This window comes from Chionomys nivalis, chromosome 4 (genome assembly GCF_950005125.1).
Source record: "Chionomys nivalis chromosome 4, mChiNiv1.1, whole genome shotgun sequence".
NCBI lineage: Eukaryota > Metazoa > Chordata > Mammalia > Rodentia > Cricetidae > Chionomys > Chionomys nivalis.
Window position 1 is genome coordinate 106,439,169 of NC_080089.1, and position 27,138 is coordinate 106,466,306.

Consider the following 27,138-nt stretch of genomic DNA (forward strand, 5'->3'; position numbering starts at 1 on the left):
GACCTGGGCTGTGGTGCAAGCTTAGGGGTCATCTCAGACAACCTTCTGGTGACTGGTGGCCAAGGCTGTGTCTCGTTTTGGGACCTAAACTACGGGGACCTGTTACAGACAGTCTACTTGGGCAAGAACAGTGAGGCCCAGCCTGCCCGACAGATTCTGGTGCTGGATAACGCTGCCATTGTCTGCAACTTTGGCAGTGAGCTCAGCCTAGTGTACGTGCCCTCTGTGCTGGAGAAACTGGACTGAGGGCAGGCCGACTACACAACCCCTTTGCCCCCACCCAAAGTGGGTCACTGGGGTAGAAACTCTTTGGACCTAGAGTGGAGGCAAGCGCTAGGCATCTTCTTTGCAGCTGACTTTGAAGTACTGTCTCCAGACTGTAATATTAAACTTTTTTAAAAACTACATTTACCAGGGGCCTGAGCTGCTTGTGTGTCAATCCACTGTATCCCTGGACCCTTAGCCTTCTCACAGATGTTCAAGAAAAGGATTTCTGGGCAGTAGCGCACACTTTTAATCCCAGCACTCGGGAAGCAGATCTTTGAGTTCCAAGATAATCAAGGCTACACACAGAAACCTGTCTCAAGAAACAAAAAAAAGTGGTAAGGGAGAGAGAAGTGTCTTTGGCACTCCTGAGGCAGCAGTGGATGAGCTCAGACATGGGCCACAGAGTATGTTTATTCTTTCGGTAGCCCAGAGCTGAAAAATGTCAGGTTCCACAAAGGAGCAGAACCTGACCTGAGGCCTGCAGTGCAACTCCACCTGGCAGAGCCGAAGGCAGCAGGGATGGGAGATGTAGTGTAAGGACCAGGTAGGCAAAGCCTGTTTAGGTCTTATTAAGTGTCCAGAGTGGATCCAGGAGGCTTAGGGGATCATCCGTAGGCTGGGCCGCCCTTAGACCCTGTCCATTGTGGGCCTGTAGAAAGTTCTGTTTGCTCATCCGCTGTTTTCCCCGCAGAGAGCTGTCCAGTGAAAATGCCTCGGGAGTCAGAGAGGCCAACAGCTCCAGGGATGAGGAGGGAGGCCCTAAGCTGGGGGCTTCAGGCACTGGTGGCTCCTCCTTTGGCTGTGGGGCTTCAGGCAGAGGTGAAGAGAGAGGGGGAGGAGAGGAGGATGGGACAGGAGTAGGCTCTGGAAGGCTGGCTGGTGGAAGACCCGGGGGTTCTACAAGACCTGGAAGGCTGGCAGCTGGGGAATCCACACCACCTAGGGGCCGGATGCTGAGCTTGGCAATGGTAGCCTGGATGGAACTGATGGGCACATCTCCACCGAGGACCAGATCCTGTGAGTCCTGAGGCAGGTGATTCTGAGAAGGGTAGAGCTGGTAAGAAGGCAGTGTCACCAGGTTGTGACCGTCCCAGCAGAGCCCTCAAGGAACTGCCTTCACCTTCTGACTGATGCTCATGCTGGCCGCAGGCTTGCCTGGAGGGGGCACACCATGGCGCTGTAGAACCTGCTCCACATGTCTCACCAGCGCCTCATGGCAGAACCTGAGGTGCAGCTAGAAAGATGCATTTGGTGTGGTCAGCTGGGCAGGGGCTATACTCAAAGGGCAAACCCAGCTCAACCCAATCCACCCACTCACTTTTTCCTGCAGCATGTGTTTTCTCTGCTGCCTCATCCGCCTCACCAGCTGAGGCAGCTCAGGAATCCCATTCCCAGCCTCCACCTCCTGCACCGCTGCATACAGCAGTGCAAAGGCTCCTGTGCGGCCCACTCCAGAGCTGCGGCAAGAAGGAAGCATAAGGCCAGGCTAAGACAGGGTAGACACTCTTACTCAAGGGCTGCCAGCTCCTACCTGCAGTGTACGACAATAGGTGTGTGCAGAGGTCGCTGATGCAAATAATGTGCATGGACCTCCTGGATGAAGCGCAGCAGGTTGCCAGGGCTGTCTGGCAGGCCTCTGCAGGGAAAGGGCAGGTATGAGCCCCTGGTGTGAGGTCTTCACCCCTAAGCACCCAAGGAGTTTGCCCTGACCCCCCCACCATCCAGAACAGTGAACGCACAGCTCAGGCCAAGTAGGGAAGTGGAGGTGCACAAGAGAGCGCTTGAGGCTCTGATCACGGAACTGCAGACTCAGCACTCGCTCCACATGGGTTTCGGTAGTGCGAACACTGCTCAGTGCCACACTCAGGGCTCCATGCACCATGGGCTGGCCCCTCTCAGTGGGAAAGTAGCGTGCCACCTTTTGCTGAAGAGTAGACAGGACAGTTAAGGCTACCTTTCCTAGACTCCCTGCCTCCCCACACCACAATCCCTTCCTAATCTAAGCTCTTACCTTTTCCATTTCGGCCTCAGAGACCAGCATGACAATGACTGATACTTTCTGTTCATGCACCATGAGCCAGAAATCGGCAGCTGTGCCAGGCAGTGGGGCCTGGGTGGCCACTAAAGGTGGACAGTACGGCGAGAGCCCCTCCACACAGCTAGCATTAATGTAGTCATCTTTGCCCGAGCGCAACACCACACGGTTACTGTCATAGGGCATAACATCCTGGTGCCGGTTCTTCAGCGAGTAGCAGCGGGCAATAGCAATGGATCGACCTCGGGCATCATGTTCCTGTGCCTCTTGCAACTCTCTCCAGATTGCATCCAGTGCTCCTGCATCCCCTAGCTGTCCCCGAAAAGTCTCCAGCTCCTGCTGCAACTGCCGCAGCCTCTCAGGATGTTCATAGGGGTCCTGCTCAATCAGCCGCAGGGCCTGTGGCCGACGGCCCTCAGCTGCATCTACCTTGGTAGGCTGCAGCAGGGGTTGCCCACCCCCAGGAGGCTGAGTTCCTCCATGTTGACTCTCAGGGCTAGAAGACAGGAGGTCTGCAGCTGCAGCACCTCGGCGCAAACACGGTGGTGGCTCTGCTGTTGGAGGCCTTGAAGGTACAGGACCAGGCCCTGGCGATGGGGCAGGTGAAGGCACCAAGTGGGGACTAGGGGTGGGCTGACTGGCTGGTGGGGGACCTCGAATAGAAACAGGGGTTGCCTGAGGACCCAGGGGCCTTGGGGAAGGGGCAGGTCCATATGTCAGGGTGGGATGAGGATGAGGAGGCCCAGGGCTAGGGAAGGGCAGAGCCCCCGAATGTGGGGGAAGAGGGTCTTGAGATGGGACTGGATAGATCTGGCTGTGCAGGGTGGGTGGTGGCTGCCCCAAGACAGCAGCAGGCTGAGGGGTAAAAGGGTAGGGAGATGGAGGAAGAATCCCTGGGGCCTGAGTTGGGAAGAGATGTGGATGCTGGAATGGAAGGGGCTGATGTGAGGGCTGTGGACCAAATGCTGGTTGTGGGGGCTGCGGCTGAGGCTGAGCTTGGGGCCCAATCCTAGGGGCTGGAAAGCCTGTGGGGACCCCAGGAGGAAAGTGGTGCTGTGGCGGAGGGCCTGTGAGGTGCTGCTTGGTCCCTACAGGAAAAGCATAGGGTGCGGGCAGAGGCTGTGGTTGGGGAATAGGCTGGGACACAGGCTGAGGCACAGGAAAGCAGGGCTGGGGGAGAGCTGGGGTAGGGTTTGGCCGTGGTGCTGCATGGCTAGAGATAGGGGCCTGGACACTATCTACTGTAGTGGTAGCTGGCCGAACTGCCATGGCTAACTCAGGTCCTGAGAACTGGGGGGGTGGAGCAGAGGGAAGACCTACAACTGGTGGAGGTGGCCCTACCCCCACGTAGGGACTGCTTACAACTCCATGCTGGGGAGAGGATCTGGGTACAAGGCCCAACTCTGATGTGTAGGTGGGGGCTGGGTAGAGGACCGTCCCAGGTGCCATGGGCACTGCAGTCCTGGGCTGCATTAGTTGCGTGGGGCCTGAATAGGTTCCAGGGGGTAAGGGTTGTGAGAGATAGTGGGCTGCTGGGCCTGTGGAGCTAGGGAAGGGGCCAGGAGAAAAATGGAGCGGGGCCGTAGTTCCTAGGAATGGGTCAGGCAGCCGTGAGCCAACCACCATATCCGGGGGCAAGCTGCGCAGCTCCTCAGGTGGGTCTCCAGCCTCTACTGCCTCACCCTCATCGCGGCGGGAGAGCAATGGTTTGGGGGCTGTGGGCCGAGGTGGTGGTGCCTTTTTCTTTAACTCCCTAAAGGATAGGCATGGAAGCAAGGTCAGCTTCATACACCAGGTTGGCCTGGGCCGGGTCCACAATGAAGCTGAAGACCACTCACCTGTCCAGGAGCTGCTGGCGGGCGGCCTCTTGGGCACGACAGATAGACTGTGCCCGTTCCAGCAGGGTGGCTACCTTGCTTTCCAGGTCTGCATAAAAGTCCTTGCCTTCCTGAGACTTCTTCATCAGGTCCTCATAGGCTTCATATGAAGCTACCAGGGTCTGTAGTGTGGAATTCCACCTTGGTGGGCACAAGAAAAAGCCATGATAAGGCACACTATAGGGACAGAGCTCCAGATGGGGCATGGGGTAAGAAGGAAGGCAGGCACTGACTTCTGGTCCAGTTCACTAAGCACCCGCCGCACAGCCGCATACTGCACATTGGCCTCAGTCAGTGCCCGGAGGACATTGTCCTGGGCAGCCAGGTTCTGCTCCAGGTACACCTTCAGCTGATCATACTTCTTCAGCTGCTCCTCAAACAGTTTCTGTGGAAAGATGGGAACAAAAACACTAAGTAAGGAGCCCAGAAACAGAGCCCTTTCTCAGTGCTCATCCAACCCACCTTCATCTCTGAGTGGTCAGTGGTGACCAGGGAGGCAGTGATGTCATCCTTCTGGATCAGCTCTCGGAGTTGCTGCTCTAGGGACACACGCTGGTCCCGCATCTCCTGCACCTTGGCTAGGATGCGCTTCAGGTTTTGCAGCACAGCCTTGTCCTCTGAAGGTAGCAGCAATCAGTGAGGCCAAAGAAACCCTAGCTCCAAGCCCCTCTCCTGCTAGCCATGGGTGGGGCTTACCTGGGGTGAGGGCTGGTGTGGGTAGGGCAGCCCGCACCTGGTCCAGTGGTCCACTGAGCAGGCGCAAGTTACCAACATGCAGATTCATAGCACGGTGCAGCTCGCTGTTGGTGAAGGACGCCTTTTCATGAACTTCCATGTACTTGGTCCACTCTCGCCTCACTTCTACAAGCTCAGCCTTGGCCACGGAGGGGCCAGGGGCAGCCCCAGTCTGGCCCAGGGTCTCCTGCAATTTCTGCTCTTGCAGTTCATCTTCCTCCAGCAGATCCCTGATGTCCTTGAGGGAGGCTTCCACATCCGTGAACACACCTGACAGCACTGAGGTGTATTGGGGGTGGCCACTGAGGTAGGCAGAGCAGACACCACTCTGCCCTCTGCCCACAAGACACAGAAATGCCCGCTAGGATCAGAGTTTGTTTCCCAGCATTTGCTCAACTCCACAGATACAGGAAGCCCATAGTTCACTGATCCACAGAACCATTTGGATGGTGCATGCTTGGGCCAGGGCTTCACCAGCATCCTCGGTGGAGGAGGCCATGGCAGGTTACTTGCCTGCTACCCTGGCACCTGTCTGTTTTGTGCTTTGCTCACCCTGCATAGACTGGACAAGGTTCTTGACGGTGTCAGGCCGGACACTAAGCGCTGCACACTTCTCCATGAGCTGGGGTGGGATATGGTTGTAAGCATCTAGGTTGTCCACTGTTTCAGGGTCAAGCTGCATTGAGTCCATGAACTGACTAGGGAAGGGAGAGGGGATGACAACAGGATCAGATGAACGCTGGGCTCTGACCCAATTCCGTCTAATAAGAGCCTGCTAGGTTGATCCCCTCCACTGAAACTAGACGAAAGCATGGGCTGGTGGCTATGCCCAGACACTGATAGCAATGGCGGGGCAGGACACCCTCCACGGCACACCAGCACTCTAAATCTAAGCAAGGAGGAAGACATCTGTTGTGCACCCGACCTCCCACCACTCATCCCACTTACTCTAGGACCTCATTCTTGTCTTCAATCTTGGCCATCATTTCCCGAAGCAGCTTGGCCTTCTCCTCGCTAAGGAATAAACAGACCAGTTGCTGGAGACCTGCATACTTGAGGGACCTCAAGAACCTCTGTGCCAAGGAAAGAGCCAGTCCCTCCTACACACCTGTACAGTGATGAGGCCTCATGGGCAGCCATAGGTACCAATTTGGCAAAGATATCAGGACCTGTAACAGCTGGGTCTGTGGGGTTTACTGGCAAGGGCTTCACCAAGGGGGCTCCTAAGAGCAGGGAGTACCACAGAGATCAGGCCCACAGGAAGACTCAAGGCAGCCTCCTCCCTATCCCATCGTCCTCTGCCAACCCCAATCCTCAGTTTTCCCTCAGCTGCCAGACCTTTTACAGGCTGAAGGGTATCCAGTGCTGGCACCGCCTCATGGTAGATAAAGTCATTATCCTTCTTGGCAGAATTATACCTGGGAGCCGGGAGAAATCACAGATCACCAAGGATACACAAATTAGATTGCCATGTAGGCTACTGCTCTCTGGCACTATTGGCTTCCTCCCAACCGTGCAGAGGAACAAGATATTTAATAAGAAGGAACCACACCACCCTAGTCCCACACACTTACTTTCCCCCAATGACATCCATAGTGAATCGAAGTGCATCTTGCACAGTGTCGGGCTGGCCCTGTGGAGACAGAGGAGATAACCAAGGCTAGGGTCAAGATCCATCAGCTCAGCTAGCCTTGCCATCTGCCTTCATGGCTCTAAAAGCAGCCACACTCGCTCAGCTTTACCTTGGCCAGCTTGATGGCTTCGTTCAGCTTGTCTAGGGCGCTCTGGAAGTAGGCCACCTGTGGAGGCAAAGCCTGGTCTGTCCTGTTCTGCTTGGACCCTAATGTCCCATCTCACCACTATGTCCTACCTGATGATCAGAAGACCAGCAGCGCAGGTAGCAGATGCCTGCCGAGCCAATAGCCCCAAACAGCTCCACCCTGTAGCTTACATCTCCAAAGAGCCACCCCCCATGTGGGGAGCCCATCCTGCCTCCTGAGACCCCCAGGAAGGAGGGCTACAAGGTGGGAAGAAGCAAAGTCTACAGCAAGGTTCTGACAGCCTGGTACATGATGAGGAAGCCGAGGGGGACAAGGGTGTGGCAAAGAGGACCACTGCCAGTGTGATATAAAGACAGAATCTTAAAAGCCTGGAACACGTCCTGAGAGCCCCCCTTGCCTACAGCCCACTCACCCGTTCCCCAAATTTCTGTTGCTCCTCAGCTTGCTTCCCCATGTGCAGCTGGGAAAGAAGAGGAGGCATCATGACTTGTTGCTCCTGAGCTCCTGCCGCCTGGCCCAGTTCACAACCAGTAACCCTTGCCTTACGTGAGCCACAGCTGCGAAGTAGTAGATCTTCATCTGGACCAGCTTCTTCCAGTCTTTCTGGATACGGCCCAGCAGAGAAGCAGTCTCCGGGTTTTCCAAGGCCCGACATGCCTCCTTGTAGTAATCTACCACCTGGGAATGGGGATGAGTCAGTTCAGTCATAAAGGAGCAGGAGCAAAGCAAATGCCCACCCTCAGCCCTCTTCCTACCTGTGCACTGATGCGGGCCACTAGAAAGCTCTTCCGGTTGTCCAACATGGACTTCTCCAACAGGCACTCCTGAGCCTGGCCCTGGACCAACAAGCGCGGGTCAATACCCTGTGCATCTGAAGTCCTCTCCCTCTTGACTGCTCTCTTCTCGAGTCTCCCCAGCTCCCAGAATTACCACCCTGCGCCTGATCTACTTGGAACTCAAAAGACCCCATGCCAAGGCCTCCTTCCTACCTGTCCCTTACTACCTGCAACGTGGCTGGCCCAGGGTCTAGATATAACTGCCTCCTCCCTTAGCCATTTCTTCTCCAATTCAACCTAAAGTTAGGGTGGTAGCTCATAACTTAACCCCAAAAATACTGAGGCAGGAGGACTGGTCATGATTCTGAAGCAAGCCTGGGCTATACAGTTCCAGACCAGTCCAAGTTACAAAATGTGACTTCATCTTAAAACAGAAACGAAACCCATTTGGCTCCACCAGGGTGACTCCTGCTCACCAGCATGAGGTTGACATTGAGGGTGAGAATCTGGCGGCTCATGTCGACACTGAAGGCCTGCGGGAAGTGCTCGCGCAAGTAGGCAAAGGCACCTGCTGCGCACTGGAAGTGGGTGCAGGAGACTTTCATGCCCTGGATGTGAAAGATGACCACTTCCATAAGGCAAGAATCATTCCAAGTTTGGTAGCTGACGACACCCTGTCCTCCATAGCACACCCACATGTCCACCATCATCCCTGGGTCCTACCTCCTCAGACACGCGCTTGTCCATAGCCCCCAGCATGGAGTGCAATGCACCTAGAGAGACAAAGTCCGTTAGGTTAGGAAAGCCTGGGGGTGTTTCCCAGGCTGCCCACACCCGTGTTGAGACTAAAGTAGAGGGGCACCCGTCTTCATCCAGTGAGAAAAACAGGTCCTAGAACTGGGCAAAATCCAAGAACCCAGCCAAATCCTTTCTCCTGTTATGCACCTGGCTCAGGAGTAGTAGAAGCGGGAGGAGCCCCATGCTTTCCCCTCAGCCAATAGCCACACTGACTTGAAGGGCAATCTAAGGCCAGTCTTAACCTCTCAATCTGAAGCCATTAATAGGGGAGTAGGGAGGAAGTGATACTATCCAGGCAACCATGAGTCCCTGTTGTAGTGCACAGAGACAACTCTGTGGTCAGCCCAGCAGAGTAGCTCTTTAAACAGTGACTTCCCAGGGCCCCAGGAACAGCACAAGTGCCAGTGAAGCTGTTGTAGAGGCAGGGGAGGGGTCAGAACCCAGGCATATTCCTTTCATTCAGTCATAGCTTTTTTGGCCGTCTGACCTGATGAGCTGAGGGCCAGGGCTGACAGGGCTTGAAGCAGGGCCCATAGAAGGATTAAGCAGCTTACCAAGGTTGTAGAGAATACAGGCCTGCTCGTACTTGATGTCTTCATGGGCCACAGACTTTCCTGAGAAGATCTCAGTCCTGCAGACATGCGTCTCAGTCATCGCGAGAGTAGGACCTGGCCTGGGCCCAAGGGGATTAGGGAAGGGGACCAACCACTCCAGTATGAGACTGGGGTCTATGGGAGACCACACTAACACTCCCCATTCTGTGCAAGGAGAGAGGACATGGGAAAGGATCATGCCTACCACCCAAGCATCCCAGCTGTCCAAGCACCTTCTAAGTTCTCGACTTCCCAGCCCAGCTACCAGCTCTCACCAGGTAACAGCTACAGCGGCCTCCTGGCCGGAGCCCATGGGCACCCGACTCTGCAGATAGTGTAGCTGGCCAAGGTACTTTCGAAGGACACTGCAGCCCTCAAAGTCCCGTGCAACACGAATAGCATTCTGGGAAGTAGGATGGAAGAAACAGGCTCACCATTAGGGATTTCTAAAAAAGCCCTATCTCCACCTACAGCTGGGGAACATGCATACCGCCAGGGCTGGTGGACTGTCGTCCGCATTTGTAGAAGATACTCTAAAATATGCTTTAAATTTTGGACTATATTCAACTTTAAAAAAATATTATTTTAGCCGGGCGGTGGTGGCGCACGCCTTTAATCCTAGCACTTGGGAGGCAGAGGCAGGCGGATCTCTGTGAGTTCGAGACCAGCCTGGTCTACAGAGCTAGTTCTAGGACAGGCTCCAAAGCCACAGAGAAACCCTGTCTCGAAAAACCAAAAAAAAAATATATATATATATTATTTTATGCATATAGGTGCTCTGCCTGCATGTATGTGCGTCACATGTGTGTCTGATGTCTATGGACGTCAGAAGAGGGAACAGGATCCCCTGGAACTTGAGTTACAGATGGTTGTGAGCTGCCATGTGAGTGCTGGGAACTGAACCTGAGTCTTCTAGAAGAGCAGCCTGTGCCCTTAGCTCTTGAGCCATTTCTATAGCTCCTATGTTTAATGCCCCCGCCCGCCTATGTTTAACTTTTTTTTTTTTTTTGGTTTTTCGAGACAGGGTTTCTCTGTAGCTTTGGTGCCTGTCCTGGAACTAGCTCTTGTAGACCAGGCTGGCCTCGAACTCACAGAGATCCGCCTGCCTCTGCCTCCCGAGTGCTGGGATTAAAGGCGTGCGCCACCACCGCCCGGCTATGTTTAACTTTTGACCCACAATTCTGTATCTAAAAATGAACAGTAAGAGACACCCAGGGAGGCCAGGCATGGTGATGCAGAGCTGTGAGCCCAGAACCCAGGAAGGTCAGTCATTTGAGGTTATTCTTGACTACAAAGCAAGTTTGAAGTCAGCCTGAGTTACACGAGACGCTGTCTCAAAAAAATGATTCATGGAGGGCAGATATCCAAAAACGGGGAAAATCCTCGAATGTGCACACAACAGCATTTCTCACAGCATTATCAGTTTAAAAGTCTGGATGCCACTAGACTTTCTATCAACGAGGACTGTCTACATGAATTATGGCAAAGCCACTCAAGAAAATATTCCTCAGCCAAACAAACTACAGACAAGGTTGTTATGAATATACTATGACTTCTATGGCAAACTATGACATACAGGCAAAAGAAGAATGTAATAGATGAATATATGATCGCATTTCTGTATAAACACAGGATATGCAAATAAATATACAGACCAAAAAGGGGGGAACCAGATGACTATACCTCCAAATGCTGACAGAGATTATCTACAAGTAATCCTACTGAAGTCATTTATCTCCGTGTGTATGTGTAGTGTACAAATGTACATGTGTGCAGGTGCATACACCAGAGGTCGACACAGTTACCTTCCACTATCACTCGCCACCTTACCTTCTGAAAACGATCCCTCTGTCTCCGCCCCTGCCAAGCACTAGGGTTACAGATGTGCTTGACCACGCCTGGTATTTTATACTGGTTCTGGGGATTCAAACCCAAGTCCCCATACTTACATGCCTACTTTACCAAATGAGCCTTCTCCCCAGCCCCAGTTTACCTTCTTTTACACACACACACACACACACACACGGGGTGGGAGGATATGTGTCTGATAGAAACATAAATTTTTGTTTGCTCATATATTCTGGATATTTACTGTTTTCAATTTTTATAGTAACAAACCTTTTTATTTGGCAGGAAAATGAAACAAAACAAAGGGATCCTCTGTTCAAGTTTTTAAAAGCGGACCATACAATTACCAAGAAGCAGGTGCCCAGTGAGGAAGTGAGCTTGAAACACCATAAACTCTCCCTTGTACCACCCTGCAGAAGGGATGCCAACAGCTACAGAGCCCAGAAGCAAGGCTGGGCGGACACCACCAGCTGATCAGATCCCTTAACAAGGGTGCTCTCAGGAGGCACACATCCCCATAGCCCGACACCTCATCCTTTACCTGACACTGATTAGGGTGCCTATTAGTAATCAAAAAGTAAAAGAAGCCAGGCACAGCGATACATAACTGTAGTCCTAACACTGGGAAGCAGAGGCTACAGGATCAGGATCAAGTCATATTTCACTAGAGAATAAGTTAAAGGCCAGCTCAGACTACATAAGACCCTGCTGTGGGGTGAGCGGAGGGGGTGAGGGGCAGGCAGGCAACCTTTCCCCACAAAACGGCCAGCAAGGCCTTGACATGAATACTTGTAAACCAAAGAGGCTGGAGGACCACAGTTCTAGGCCAGTCTGGGCTACATGGTAGCCTCTTAAGACTCTTAAAAACAACAGAGGAAATGGCACACACTGGGAGAATTGTGCACCACTGGTAGAGATGTAAAATGGCTCATCACTGCAAAATTACAGTGTGGTGACTCTTCAAAATTCCACCTATTACATAACTCAGTAATTCCACTTCTGAGTATGTACCCCGCCCCCCCAAAAGCAGGCTGTTGTAATGGTAATTCGTACCCCTGTTGACAGCAGTTTTATTTTGGCTTTTGTTTTTTTTTTTTGAGATAGGGTTTCTCTGTGTAACAGCTCCGGCTGTCCTAGCTGGACTTGAACTCACAGAGATCTACCTGCCTCTAGGATTAATGGTGTGTACCACCATTGCCTGGGACCTCCCCCTAGACAGGGTTTCTCTGTAGTTTTGGAGCTTGTCCTGGAACTAGCTCTTGTAGACCAGGCTGGCCTCGAACTCACAGAGGCCCACCAACCTCTGCTTCCCAAGTGCTGGGATTAAAGGCATGCACACATTTTTAATCCCAGCACTCAGGGGGCAGAAGCTAGCCAGCATGGTCTACATAGCTATCGCCAGACAGCCAGAACAACACAGAGACCCATCTGAAAAGAACAAAAACCAACAACACTTAAGAGTTCCTTAAACACAGCACTGAACTGCCGGGACGGCTCCGTGGGTAAAGCATTTGCTGTGCAGCCTGTCCATCTGAGTTCAGTCCCTGGAACAAGACAAGGGGAGATCAGACTTTTGCAAGTTGTCCTGTGATTGCCACACGAGTGTCCTCCCCCTTGTGTGTGCGTAAACACAACACACACAAATTTAAACATTACCGGTATCATGAGATTTCATTCAAGCTAATAAAACCAAGATTACTACTAAGTGAATAATGACCAGGTAGCACCCACAGTGTGGAATCACTAAACAAAGCCACAATGAGCATTCCAGGTGGGATAAGAGAGCAGGAAGGCATGAGACTCAGAATACTCAGAACTTCAAGCAACTTCAACTTCTAAATTACTTACTCTGGAATTTTCCACTTAGTATTCTGGAATACAAGTAACTGAAAGTCAGTGAAATTCCAGAAGGTCAAACAACAGATTAATGGAGGAGCTGCCATATTTGAGCTCTTACGGGCCTAACAAAAGACAATGTAGAAAAGGAACAAAAAATCCAACAGACTCAAAATATGCTGAATTCTTATATGTGAATATTTCAAAATGGTTGAAAATATAGGGGAAAAGGGAAATTCAAGCTGTTCGTTACGTACATTATACCTAAACGCAACAATAAAGATAAAAGATTTAAGTTAAAAAAACAAAACAAAACAACCATTAGGGGTTTGGCAAGATGACTGAGCCCTTATGTAAGGGTCCTTCCCACAGGCCTGAGAGGCTGAAGTTGCACATGGTGGAAGGGAACCAACTCCTGCAAGTTATCTGACTTCCACACATGCACACTGTAAATAAATGTAATTTAAAACATTTAAAAACAAACAACAAAAAACCTTTAAAGCCAGACATTGAGGCATATACCTATAATCCCAGCAGTTGGAGGACAGAAGGCAGGAGAATTCAGTTCATGGCTGGGCAACATTGCAAGCTCTAGGGCAGCTAGGATACGTAATGAGACCCCGTCTCCAAAACAACAACAACAACAACAAAAACCCAACAAAACAAAACAAAAACTCACAAAAAACATAAAACAACAAAGGACTAGCCATGGCCCAGTGATGGAGCACAACTTTAATCCCAGTACCTGGGACACAGAAGCAGGCAGAGGCAAGCCTGGTCTACATAGTGACTTCTAGGATAACCAAAGTTACACAGAGAGACTTTGTCTCAAACAAACAAACATCAAAGAGACAATAGAGTCTGTGGATGGCCAGCTGACAGAGTACTTGCCTGGCATGAAGGAAGCTCTAGGTTTGGTCCAGAAAAACATAAACTGGAGATGGTGGCATACATCTGTAACCTCAGTGTTTAAGACGAGGAGGTGAAGGATCAAAACTTCAAGATCATCCTCAGCTACATAAAGTTGTAGGCCCATGTGGGTTACACGAGGCCATGTCTCAAAAACAGCATAGCAAGTAAAAATACTTGCTATCAAGCCTGAAGACATGAGTTCAATCCCCAGTACAGCAAAATAACTAAGATTTAAACATAAAGGGGCAATGCCATTAGTTCCAGAACTTTCAGGACTGAAGGCCAGCCTGAGCAACACCGAGACCCTATGGGAAAAAAAAATCCTTTTTCACCTATCAGGCTGTAGGAGTTAACACAAAATTTTTTCTGCCAGCAATTTTGATGCTTTTTTTTTTTTTTTTTTTTTTTTTTTTTTTTTTTTTGGTTTATCGAGACAGGGTTTCTCTGTGGTTTTGGAGTCTGTCCTGGAACTAGCTCTGTAGACCAGGCTGGTCTCGAACTCACAGAGATCCGCCTGCCTCTGCCTCCCAAGTGCTGGGATTAAAGGCGTGCGCCACCACCGCCCGGCTTGATGCTTTTTGTAGATAAAAAAATAAATAAAATATAGTAAATTCAAATATGACCACAGCAGACGGTAGAGTTGTGTGTGTGTGTTTTTTTAAATCTCTTTAACAAACCAATTCCATTCGTTCCTACATAAAAATACCTTCTCCTGCCGAGCGTGATAGTGCATGCCTTTAATCCCAGCACTCGGGAGGCAGATGCAGGCAGATCTCTGTGAGTTTGAGGCCAGCCTGGTCTACAAAGTGAGTTCCCGGACAGCCAAAGACAGACAGAGGAAACCCTGTCTCAAAAAAACAAAACAAATAAACAAAAAACAACAAAAATACTTTCTCCTACCTGTCTCAGTAACTCCAGCTTCTTCAGTTCCTCATTGTAGGCTTCTGGGTTCTCTCCATAATTCTTCAGGACAAACTAGAGGGAGGAAAAAATAAAGTGTAAGCAGAATGATCACAGCTACAAGCAGCACCCAGGTGCTGACTAGGCCGGCCTCCTTCTCCCAGCCCGTGAAGATGGAGACTGAACATCCTATGCAGACAGCCCAACAGGCCCCTCACATGCTACAGCCTTCTCAATAGACACGGGGCTTCTACCAGCTCAGGGAAGAGGGGTCTGACCCAGCTGAAACAGAGTCCTGTGAAGATCCTCAGAGGGTCACTCTTAGAGCTCCTTCAAGCACCCTTTGCTCTAAAGTCACAAGGATAACCCTAAACGTACACACAGCGAGCAGGAGTGCAAAGCCTTCCCCGCCAGCCCCCACTCCTCACAGGGAAGAGCACCAAGAACCAAGGTGCTCCAGTTCCTTCCTCTCAGGAAAGGCCTGAGGGAGTGTGATGAGAAATGAGGAACATGGACTGGGATATCATTCAAATGAAACCAACAGGGCTGGGGAGATGGTTCAGCTGCCCTTCCAGAGGATGCAGGTTGATTTCCCAGCACCCACAGGGCGACTAACAACCATCTCTAACTTCAATATCAAGGGGTCCGGTGCCCTCTTGGGTCTCTCTTTACAATGTGATACACAGACACACAAGCAGGCAAAATACTCATACACATAAATTAAAAAATTAGTAAATCTTCAAAAGATAAATAATCAACAGGGCTAGGGGCAGCTCAGCTGGCACAGTACTTCCCTACAACTCGGCATCTGCTGCTCTTGCTGATGAACTCGGTTTAGCCCCCAGCAACTACATGGTATTACTATGTAATAACTGCATAGCTATTATTCCAGGGGATCCAATGTCTTCTCACCTACACGGGCAACAGATGCACATGTGTGCACATATATACATCCAGACAAAACATTCATAAACATGAAATAAAAATAAATCTTAAGCCGGGCAGTGGTAGTACATGCCTATAATCCCAGCACTCAGGGATGTAGAGGCAGGCAGATTTCTGTGAATTCGTGGCCAGCCTGATCTACAGAGTGAATTCCAGGACAGTCAGAGATACACAAAGAAACCCTATCTCGAAAAACGCAGCCAAACCAACCAACCAAACAAACAAATAAGACAACTAAAAATAGGATATTAGCAAATTGGTTTAGCTGATAAAATCAGGTTTACAGACCCAAGTTCAATCCCCGAACAGAAAGGTAGCAGGAAAGAGGAGATGCTACAGCCGCTGTCCGACGTCCACGACTTCCATGGCATGTGCACCCCACAGTGTACCCTCACACCCCACAGTACACCCTCACACCCCACAGTGTACCCTCACACCCCACAGTACACCCTCACACCCCACAGTGTACCCTCACACCCCACAGTACACCCTCACACCCACAGTGTACCCTCACACCCCACAGTACACCCTCACACCCACAGTGTACCCTCACACCCACAGTACACCCTCACACCCCACAGTACACCCTCACACCCCACAGTACACCCTCACACCCCACAGTGTACTCTCACACCCCACAGTGTACCCTCACACCCCACAGTGTACCCTCACACCCCACAGTGTACCCTCACACCCCACAGTGTACCCTCACACCCCACAGTACACCCTCACACCCCACAGTACACCCTCACACCCACAGTGTACCCTCACACCCCACAGTGCACCCTCACACCCACAGTGCACCCTCACACCCCACAGTACACCCTCACACCCACAGTGTACCCTCACACCCCACAGTACACCCTCACACCCACAGTGTACCCTCACACCCCAGTGTACCCTCACACCCCACAGTACACCCTCACACCCCACAGTACACCCTCACACCCCACAGTACACTCTCACACCCCACAGTGTACTCTCATACCCCACAGTGTACCCTCACACCCCACAGTGTACCCTCACACCCCACATAACTAATTTTAAAAAGTGGGTAATGAGGATCTGGATGACTTCCAATTTTTTTCAGTATTTGAAATTTGGGAAACAAATGACTCAAAGAGTTGTTGAAGAACTATGGTATCTGAAAAAATCTCACTCTGTAAGTGGTCTTAGCCTCTTTAAAAGATAAAAGCTATGAAAGAAATCTATTGAACAAATATTCAACTCTGCCCAAACTCTGTGAACACAAAAACCAGTATTTAGAGGGGTAACAACCAAAAGCTGATTTACTGATTCCCAGCTAACCTCACTCTGATCTAACTCCTACCTAATCTACAAACGAGAACGCGGTCTAAGGCAGCTCCTTCGTAGTGAGAAGTTTCAGGCTTGCCCACCCTTGGGCTAGCGAAAGGAGAAAATCCAGCTTCAAGGTTCTGTGGGACACAGCTGAAGGGATCTGATACTACAGAGCCCTAAAAACAAGAGTACTGTTCCAGCTGCTCACACGATAGTGAAGGGAAAGAGCCACTTCCCCTCCATGAATGAGAAGCAGCACCCACTCATCGAGTCGCCATCAAGGCCGGCAGAGTCTTGGGTGCCCAGCCCTTACAATGCAAAGAGGCGGGCTCCAGTCTCATCAGCATTTAGGGGAAGAGATGAGAGGACTGGGGCAAAGAAGCCAGGGCACTTGCCAAGATCACAGCATTAACATCCTAGTTTTCATTTCTGTTGCTGTGAAAAAAGCTGACAAAAGGCAACTTGGGAGGAAAGGGTTTGCCTGGCCCACATTCCACATCACAGTCCATCACTGAGGGAAGTTAGGGCAAGAACTCAAGGCAGGACCGTGGAGGCAGAACTGAAGCAAAGATTACGGAGGAACACTGCTTACTGGATAAATGCCCCTTGTTTGCTTGCTTGCTTATGCAGTCCAGGTCCACCAGCCCAAGGATGGCACTGCCAACATCAACCAGGAAAATGCCCCACAGATGTGCTCTCAGGCCAATCCCTCAAACGAGAACTCCTTTCCCAGGAGGTCAAGTTGACAGAACTAACCCTGACTTAGCGACTGATGCAGCAACAATCAGAACCCAAACATTTGGTCCCATTGAAAAAGAGGACAGGAGGCTGGTAAAACTCAGTGGAAGGAGAAACCCAACTCCTGTGGTCTATATTCTGACCTCCACATGCACTCTGGTGCAAGCAATCACACATGTAAACACTTATCACACTAAATAAGACAAAATATTTTTAAACTTTATACAATTTTTCTTTTTCTTTTTTATTTATGTTATGTGTATTGGCATCAGAGTGTGAGCTGCCATGTGGGTGCTGGGAATTGAACTCAGGTCCTCTGGAAGAGCAGCCAGTTTTCTCTAGCCTCCTTATTTGGTTTTTCAAGACAAGATTTCTCTGTGTAGCCTGACTGTCCTGGAACTTACTTTGTAGACCAGGCTGGCCTTGAACTCAGAGATCCACCTGCCTCTGCTACCCAAGTTGAGATTAAAGGTGTGCACCACCACTGCCCAGCCAATATTTTTTGTTTTTAAATAAGAGTCAAGAGACTTGCTGAAATTCAAGTGTATGAAACAGTAACCCAACTGTCTGACTACAGTCTATGGGACTGGTATGACCTAATGTAACTTGGGAAAACAAGCCAGTAGCAGACCCAAGGGTAAGAAAACAGACACTGGTGTAGCGACACAAACCAACATTGAGAGAACCTCAAAGAGTGTCAGGCTTCCCTTGAACTCAAGTCTGAGATGGGAGCTGTTTACTGTGATTAAATTAGGCTCCCAATGAAGATGGTTTGGGAGAGAGAGGAAAAGCCAAACCAAACCAAAACAACACTAGGTAGGCTCTGAAGCAGTTGAAGATCCTTTTTGTCAGAATAAGCAGCAGGCTTGGGGCTGGAGAAACAGCTCAGAAGTTTAGAGTACTTGCTGATCTTTCATAGAACCTGGGTTTTATTCCCAGCATCCACATGGTGGCTTGCAACCAACTCCAGTTCTAGAGGACCCACAGGCAGGCATACATGTGGTGCACATATACACATGCACACGGAGTAGAAAAGTAAATAAAAAAGAAACAGGTCTCAAGTGAAAGTATGATGAGAAATCAAACCTACTGAGGAAGGGAAAAGAAAAATCATTGTGGGTTGGAGAGATGGCTAAGCCATTAAAGGCTAGGCTCACAACCAAAAATATAAGAAAAGACATTACAGGAGACAAACTCTTTGTATACTTTTTTTAAAAAAAAATCATAAAATTGTCTTTCCATTTCCAGCCTGGAGTGGTGGACACACCTATAATCTCAGCATTTGGGAAGCAGAGGAGGATCAGGAGTTCAAGGTCATCCTCAAATCTGAGGCCACCAGCTGTACGAGACTCTGAAACACACAGTTGGGGGAATGGTAGGGAAGAAGAGTGTACTGGCTGTTTGTGTGTGTCAACTTGACACAAGCTAGTCACCAGAGAGGAAGGAGCCTCAGTTGAGAATCCCTCCGTGAGATCCAGCCATAAGGCATTTTCTTAGTGGTCCATGGGGGAAGGCCCAGCACATTGTAGGTGGTGCCATCCCTGGTCCAGTGGTCCTGGGCTCTATAAGAAAGCGGGCCGAGTAAGTCAGTAAGCAGAATCCCTTCACAGCCTCTGCATCTGCTCCTGCTTTCAGATTCCTGTTTGAGTTCCTGTCCTGACTTCCTTCAAAGATGAAAAGCAATGTGGAAGTGTAAGCTGATTAAACCCTTTTCTCCCCAGCTTACTCTTTTGTCATGGTGCTTTGCTGCAGCAATAGAAATCTGAACTAAGACAGAGGTCAAAAGAGAAATAAAACAGAGACAATTTTCATTTCAAGACCACTTCACATCCAGGAAACCCTAGGAGTGCACCTGAGTTACTGTAGATTTAACAAGGTTTGGGTAAACTGGTTGTGTCCAGGATGGCATGGCCCATAGACTTATGGATCTGGGCTTGGTTTTCTGTTGTTTCTACATGTAACAGGGGTTAATATTACCTGCTATGCCTGCTTCACAGAGCTATCATGAAGACTTGAGCTAGTTCCTAAAAAGAAAGACTACGCTTAGCTGAAAATATCCTATATGGTATGGCAAGACCTATACTGTACTAAGATTCATAATCAGAAACTCTTCTCATGTGTTAATCTTCTCATGTGTTATCACAGCTGGTTGTGGTAGTGCAAGCCTTTAGTCCTAGGACTGGTGATGTACAGGCAGGTGGATGTGAATTTGAGGCCAACCTGGCCTCCATAACAAGTTTCAGGGCAGTCAGAGTTACACCCTTTCTCAAAAAACACCTAAGCCGCCGGGCGGTGGTGGCGCACGCCTTTAATCCCAGCACTCGGGAGGCAGAGGCAGGCGAATCTCTGTGAGTTCGAGACCAGCCTGGTCTACAAGAGCTAGTTCCAGGACAGGCTCCAAAACCACAGAGAAACCCTGTCTCGAAAAACCAAAAAAAAAAAACAAAAAAAAAAAACACCTAAGCCACAGACGAGAGACGTGTGATTAGTATATGATCATGATAGTGCTGAAGGTCACTCAACTCTGAGGGGACAAGGGACGAGGTCAGTTTGTAGTGGCTACACTTGTTCTGTGCTGCTATTATAGTAATAAATGACACAAAACCGCGCCACTAATGATCACTGGAAACAAGAATTCTGAATCATACCGCTGTTTGCAGATTAGAGAAATGGAAAATCAGCAACCAATAATGGGGCAGTAGGACCCTGCCTTATTGAGGGTCTCTATTGCTGTGAAGAGAAACCATGACCATAGCAACTCTTATAAAAGAAAACGTTTAGCTAGGGTGACTTACTGTTCAGAGGTTTAGCTTGAGCTTCCAAAAACTCAAAGCCCAATGAACGCTTCCTCCAACAAGGCCACACCTACTCCAACAAGGCGACGTCTAATAATAGCGCCACTCCCTATGAGCACTAATTCCCTTACCTCACCTTAGGAACAGCCCTTCTATCTCAGCCTCTTCTACGAGCATGTTCTCATTCTGCATTATTCTGAATTTGATACAATGCCTTCAAATTTCACTACACTAATTAAAGCAATGCTCAAATAAGGCTTTAAAAGACATCACATGGATTTGTTTAGTTGGTTGGTTTGTTTTTCGAGACAGGGTTTCTTTGGCTGTCTTGGAACTAATTCTGTAGACCAGGCTGGCCTCAAACTCACAGAATTCACAGAGATTCGCCTATCTGTGCCTCCCAGGGGCTGAAATTAAAGGCATGTGCCACCACCACCCAGCTCACATGGAACTTTTCAAAAACAGTGTCTCACTGTTGTCTAGGCTGGACTTTGACTTGTGGCTGGGGCTGCAGGTGTGCACCCAAACCACGTCATGGATGTCTGGTTCATCACATACACTGTTTCTTTTCCCTTCCATTTCCAGAGTTGAATCAAATCTAGGTCATTCCTTGGACTGTACTACAAAAATACACATAAAATTAAGTCCTATAAACAATATTGCTACTTATTCAATATGTTTAGCTGCTGAATTTCAAATGAAACAGCACTTTGTTCCAATAAAAGAGTGCTGCCACGGAAAGCTGTCAGTCCCCGTCCACGCCAGCCGGCCAAAGGCACAGGGCATGAGGGCACTCTTTAAGTCCTCTCCTAGTCTGACCACACACAATACTCAAAGCCTCCCTCCATGTCGCTTCTGAATGGCCCATTGGTCTGTCTGAACAGCACCAGGGAGAAGATTCAAGTTACAATTCCCGAGGCTGCTAGAACTAAACTGGTTTATTCAGCCAACACTCACAAGGTACTCTTTGCATACAATAATTTATTATTTCTTAACTGGGAGTGCTGGCTTACTCCTATCGAGTCCTAACATGAGGCAAATGGTGACAAGATCAGGTGTCAAAGTCATTCTTTGGCTGTAGAGCAATCTGAGGCCCACCTATACTATAAGACCCTGTCTCAAAAAAACAGGAGGGTTAAGAGGGGAGGTAGATGGAGACAGTTCAATTGGTAAAGTGCTTGTCACACCAGCAAGCATGTGGCCATGCATTTAATTCCCAGCACCCACATAAATAATTGTAATAGTGCCACAAGTCTGTAATCGCAGCGCTGGGGAGGTGATATAGATCCCTGGGGTTTGCTAGTCAGCTAACCTAATTCACAAGCTCCAGGTACCAGTGAAAGACCCCATCTCAAAAACTAAGGTAGACAGCTAGCCTAAGAACTATACCTGAGGTTGGTCTCTGGCCATGCATGCACACACGTGCACCTGCAAACACACAAACATGGACACTCCAAAGAATTTTACTTTCTAAGAAAAGAATCTAGTCTACACCAGGGTGGTGGTGGCAGCTCACACCATTATTACTAGCATTCAGGAGGCAGAAGCAGGTGGATCTCTTTGAGTTCGAGGCCAGCCTGGTATTCAGAGTGAGTTCCAGGACAGGCTCCAAAGCTACAGAGAAACCCTGTCTCAAAAAACCAAAAAACAAACAAGAAAGACAGACAGACAGACATTAAGTCAGGAAAGACCATGGACCATCCAGTTCATCTGTAATGGGGGCCTATTCTGTGTAACATAAGAAGAAAGACAGTTTCAGGCAGACCAACTGAGTCTGTCCATCTATGGTAGGAGATAAAAACAAATCAACACCACAGAAAACTGACAATATTTCATGTCCTCCACTGATGGGCAACCAGGGAGGGAGTTTTTAGGCTTCTGTTCTTCTCATTTACCTGTTCTGTGGGAAATCTAGAAGAGAAACATTTCACAAAGCCGAAGGACCAGATGTGAACAAGATGAGCAGTGGGAACAAGCCATGGACATGTGCTTTCCAGGGACAAGTCAATTCTGGACAAAAGACCTGTCGGGATCGGGGCACAACTGCCAGGCAGATGAAGAGACTCTGAGGAAGCGTGGCTTACTGGGGTTAAGAAGCAGGAAGAAAGAACTCAAGAATGACCTAAGCAAGGCAATAATTGGATATGGGCACGTGGAAGGTCCCACAGAGGGGACTGAGGGAGTGACATTAGAGGCAGCTGCAGTGAGCTGTGACAGCCTCAACAGCAGTCTTCCTGAGGACTCTGGTAGAAGAACGAGCAACGTAAAAGGAGAAACCAAATGACAGCATCGTGGCTACCCAGATGGATCATAAGAAGGTAAGTTCCATGAAAGCAGGAATTTTCAAAACCACTGTACTCCAAGGTCTTGGCTATGTAATAGGCACTTTATTAAAATACAAGGATGCAGCATCTCAGTCCAAGTGAGCCTGACTTTTGCTCAATGTAGCTACTTAAGGGTAGGTGTTCGGGAAAGAAATGACTTCCAGTATTAACACATGTGGCCAAATCACTCCCTAGTAAAGAGCACAGGAGTCATCTTTAATCCATTTTCAATGCATCAGTCCTCTGGGCCCCCAAAAGGGCAATATGGTGCACAAAGGTTGGTGATGTAGCTCACTGATAAAGTATTTACCTCATTTGAACCCCTGGGTTCAATCTAGTACTGAAAGATGGGGGGTAGGGTGGGGCAGCTCAAGGCCAGTGCTTGTCCACTGAATGCTTATGTGAGCACAAGTGTGCCAACCTAGTTTGGCACTGCAATTCAAAACCAACTTACGCTTCTCCTGACTCCCATTTCACGTAATGGAAGGGAAGTCACGTACAGTCAGAGTGACAATCAATAAAATACTGTTAAAAGAAAAACTAAATTTAAAATTTAATGGACTTTATTTGAGCAAAGGCAAAGACACAAAGATCTGTGAACAGGGCATTCCTCCAAACAGCTGCTTCAGAGAACTGCACCCTACACTATGATCTGACACTCTGAGAAGACACTGAAGGACAGGAAACAACTTAGTTACAATGTAATCAACCAGTCAACACTTATACCTTAACTAGTTAAATCTTTACAGTTTAGTCAATTGCTACAGGCCTTCCTGAAAACAACCAAAGCCAATGTCACTGTGATTACCCCTACACTGGAGGCTGGAGATGCTGGAGTACAAAAGGCTCAGGGTTCACCCTCCAGCACCACCAAACATCCACCCAAAGCCTGTACTGCTGGGGTCTTTTAGATCCAATGCAAAGGCCTAACACAAACCTCCTTGTGTTGGTGCTCCAGTACCCTAGAGATATTTGTACTCTTACACTAAATTGCTTGAAGTTTTAAATTTCCTCTACTAGACTATGGATTCCTTTGTGTTAGTGGTGGTGTGTGGAGGGGGCTATATTATAGGAATACAATTCAGTGAAAAAGCACTTGCTTAGCATGCACAAGGCCCTGGGTTCAACACCATTAAAAATAATAAACAAACAACAATCCCCTAGGCCTGGCTGTGGTGGCACTTGCCTGTAATACTAGCACTGGGAAGGGAGAGGCAAGAGGATCAGGAATTCAAGCCTAGACTCTGCTATACAGCAAGCTTGAGGCCACAGTTGCCCGCACTGCCATAAAACCATCTTAACCAATGCCCTCACTGCCCCACCCCAAAAATCTAGTGTGGAACCGAGATTATGTTTTGAGTCAGTGTTCACTATGTTGCCCAGGTAGGCTTCTGTCTCAGTCTCCCGAATGCTAAGATTACAGATGTGTGCCGGGCGGTGGTGGCGCACGCCTTTAATCCCAGCACTCGGGAGGCAGAGGCAGGCAGATCTCTGTGAGTTCGAGACCAGCCTGGTCTACAAAGGGAGTTCCAGGACAGGCTCCAAAGCTACAGAGAAACCTGTCTCGAAAAACCAAAAAAAGATTACAGATGTGTAACCACCACATCTGACTAGGCTATTTTCTTTTTCGTTATTAATAAGGTGTGGGTATGTGCACGGAAGAGGGAGTCTGATCCCGGAAACTGGAGTTACAGGCAGTGTTGAACTGGTCCACCAATGTGGGTCCTGGGAACCACACTCCAGGCTTCTATAGGAGCATGATGCTCTATTTTCTACTGGCCATCTGTCTAGCCCCTGGACTGAGATTTTTCTACATTTTTCCATGTAGGGTAACATAATATAAATCTAATTGAAATTCCCTCCAGACTGTCTTTCAGTCATTTGAGAAACATTTCCTATGTGGTGGGTATTGGGCTAAAGGAACAAGGGGATGCCCTTCTGGTATCCCAGCTGAATATGGGGTTAAAACACAGCACATATAGGAGCAGAGTATTGTGGTGCACACCTTTAATCCCAGCACTTGGGAGGCAGAGGCAGGCTGATCTCTGTGAGTTTGAAGCTAACCTGTTCTACATAATGAGTTCCTGGATGACCAGAGCTACATAGTGAGAACCTGTCTCGAAACAAACAAGCAAACAGCACATACAGGGCTAGAGAGTAGCTCAGCAGGGTCAGGGGCGAAGGCACTTGCTGCCAAGTCTGGTTACAGAGTTTTATTCCCTGGACCTGCCTAGTCAAAGGAAAACACTAACTTCTGCAAGCGGTCCTCTGATCTCCAAAACAAAACAAAACAAAACAAAACAAAAAAAACCACAAAAAACCACTGCTATGCTCCAAACATCTACACCACACACACACACACACACACACAAAGAGAGAGACTGAAAATAGCACAGAGCAGTGCTCTGTGGTGCATGTCTTTAATCCCAGCATTCGGGAGGCAGAGACAGGAGGATTTCTATGAGTTCAAGGCCAGCCTGGTCTACAGACTGAGTTTCAGGACAGCCAGGGCTGTTACAAAGAGAAACCTTGACTTGAGTGGGGGAAAGAGGGCACATGTAACTATTGCCAATGAAAGGAAGAAGGGAAAAAATTTCAGAAAAGGGAAAGACTAAACCCAGATAAACAGCTTAACGGCAGCTTTGGGGAAGACAGAGCTACAACTGGACCTTGAAAGCTGGATGGGACTAAGTCACAGAAATTAAAAAACAGCTCTAGAATGACTCTAAGGGGCAAAACTGAGAGCTCTTTAGGTACAACAGCAGTTCTCAACATGTGGGTTAGGACCCCTTTGGGAGCTGCATCTCAGATATCCTGAATATTATATATTTACATTGCGATGCATTCGGGTGGAAGGAATTCCATAATCAAAGGCACAGCATGGAGAAAAGCCTGCTAAGGAAACAGGAAGTAGTAACTGTGAACAGAATGTGGAACACCTGTATCAGACACACACAGATCATACATGTATAACAGGACTGTGACAAATGCTCAAAGAATCAGGCTGTCACAGAGAACCCTGAATGGGAAACTAAAAATACTGGCTGGACTCCTTATTACCAGGGCTCCACATACAGAGTCTCTATCTTCCTCCCTCGGTTTCGATGCATTTTAAAAAAATTCACCTTATATTTGCATTAAGAAAAAGATGGGTAAGCCGGGCGGTGGTGGCGCACGCCTTTAATCCCAGCACTCGGGAGGCAGAGGCAGGCGGATCTCTGTGAGTTCGAGACCAGCCTGGTCTACAAGAGCTAGTTCCAGGATAGGCTCCAAAACCACAGAGAAACCCTGTCTCGAAAAACCAAAAAAAAAAAAAAAAAAAAAAAAAAAAAAAAAAAAAAAAAGAAAAAGATGGGTAAGAATCAACCCAACTCTGTAAATTTAGATCAGGTGCTTTAACATGCTGGTCTTACAGATGAGCAAAGGGTCTGGGCTTGGGGGTGGTGTACCTCTCTCTGTAGAACACTTGCCTAGTCTTTTACGCCAGGTTTGGTACCCAGCACCTGGACCACCGCCACACAAACACACCCAACACCTGAACTCACCCCACCCCACCCCCCACGCACATGTAAGAATTAGTGCCTGAACTGAGGAACTGGAGGTGTGAAGAGAATGTGAAAGGCAAGCAAACCTCTTCCAACCCATTTTCTTTCTTCCGCTTCTTTCCCCAAGCACCACGGAGTTCTGAGAGATTACGGACAACAGCTGTGGGGCCAAAGCCCCAAGGTTCCGCACCTGTAACAGCTTCCCATTTGCCCATTTCGGCTCCGACCCTCAATTTAGAGACCCTTCCTAACGCAGTCGCTATCTTGGAGGGCACCCAATTTCCCATCACCACACCTGATCCCGCCACGGAAAGCCTTGCCTCAGTGAACTCCTAACGACTACCCTCTACCCAGCGCATGACTAATAGGATGCCTCCAAGAGCTCACAGTGACTCAAGCCCTCTTATCAACAAGAAACTGGGTCTTCTGGTTCAAAGGAACTTTGGAATAGACATTTTCTAAGGAGACCATACAGAATTGGAAGGTCAGACTATACACACACACACACACACACACACACACACACACACACACACACAGTCTCGGAACACGGCATTCCTACAGGCAAGCAAGCCATTGGGGTTCCTGTCTTAAAACACACATTCTTTCCAGTCCGGTCGTGAACTGGGAGCCCACCAATGTCGGGCCTAGCGTGGACTCTGCACAACCTGGGCAGCCATCGCTTCCCATCGGGGGCTTCCCGGCCTTGGAGGAACAGGACAGAGCTGGGTCCAGAACGTCACAGCAAGGAAGCACGAATCTCGGGAGGAATGCAAGTGGTCCAGGACAGAAGTCGGAGAGCAGATTCCCACAAGGATACAGGGCCAGTCGGAGAGAAGGATGCTGTGAGGGTACGGGAAGGGAGCGCCATCCTAAGGGAAAACGCCTGGCCCGACTTGCGACGGAACCCCGGGAGGAAGAGGCACGCAGGGGGCGTCACGCGCGGGCAGACGACGGAGATGCGGGGCAGAGATGAGCTCACCTTCTTCACCGCTGACTGGAAGTGGAAGTCACCGGCCTCTTTCAGGTCCAGCCAGATCATGGGCATCCGGGGCACGGCCTCCATGGCGGAGAGCGCCTAGCGGCCACTGGGCCGCTCCCCTTCCAGGTCCAGCTGCTGCCTAAGCCGCGCGC

At 49.2% G+C, this 27,138-nt stretch overlaps 2 protein-coding genes across 4 annotated transcripts in view; one reads left to right on the forward strand and one right to left on the reverse strand.

Annotated features, from left to right (window-relative positions):
* Positions 1-405, forward strand: part of Scap (SREBF chaperone) — a 65,844-nt gene extending 65,439 nt beyond the window's left edge. For all 3 annotated transcript variants that reach the window (XM_057766443.1, XM_057766441.1, XM_057766442.1), the window contains one exon: positions 1-405. In XM_057766443.1, coding sequence (XP_057622426.1) covers positions 1-246 — 246 coding nt within the window. In that variant the 3' untranslated portion in view covers positions 247-405.
* On the reverse strand, positions 259-27,138 carry Ptpn23 (protein tyrosine phosphatase non-receptor type 23). The gene is made up of 25 exons (XM_057766440.1): positions 26,987-27,138; positions 14,359-14,433; positions 9,138-9,265; positions 8,824-8,900; positions 8,195-8,244; positions 7,948-8,079; positions 7,451-7,531; positions 7,242-7,373; positions 7,108-7,155; positions 6,657-6,713; positions 6,489-6,547; positions 6,253-6,332; positions 6,023-6,137; positions 5,863-5,928; positions 5,467-5,612; positions 4,876-5,193; positions 4,642-4,796; positions 4,413-4,564; positions 4,141-4,320; positions 2,279-4,055; positions 2,007-2,191; positions 1,799-1,903; positions 1,586-1,724; positions 1,388-1,501; positions 259-1,306 (listed from the first exon to the last, which is right to left on the reverse strand). The coding sequence occupies exons 1-25, from the start codon at positions 27,068-27,070 to the stop codon at positions 827-829; spliced, it is 4,935 nt and encodes a 1,644-aa protein (XP_057622423.1). The 5' UTR covers positions 27,071-27,138; the 3' UTR covers positions 259-826.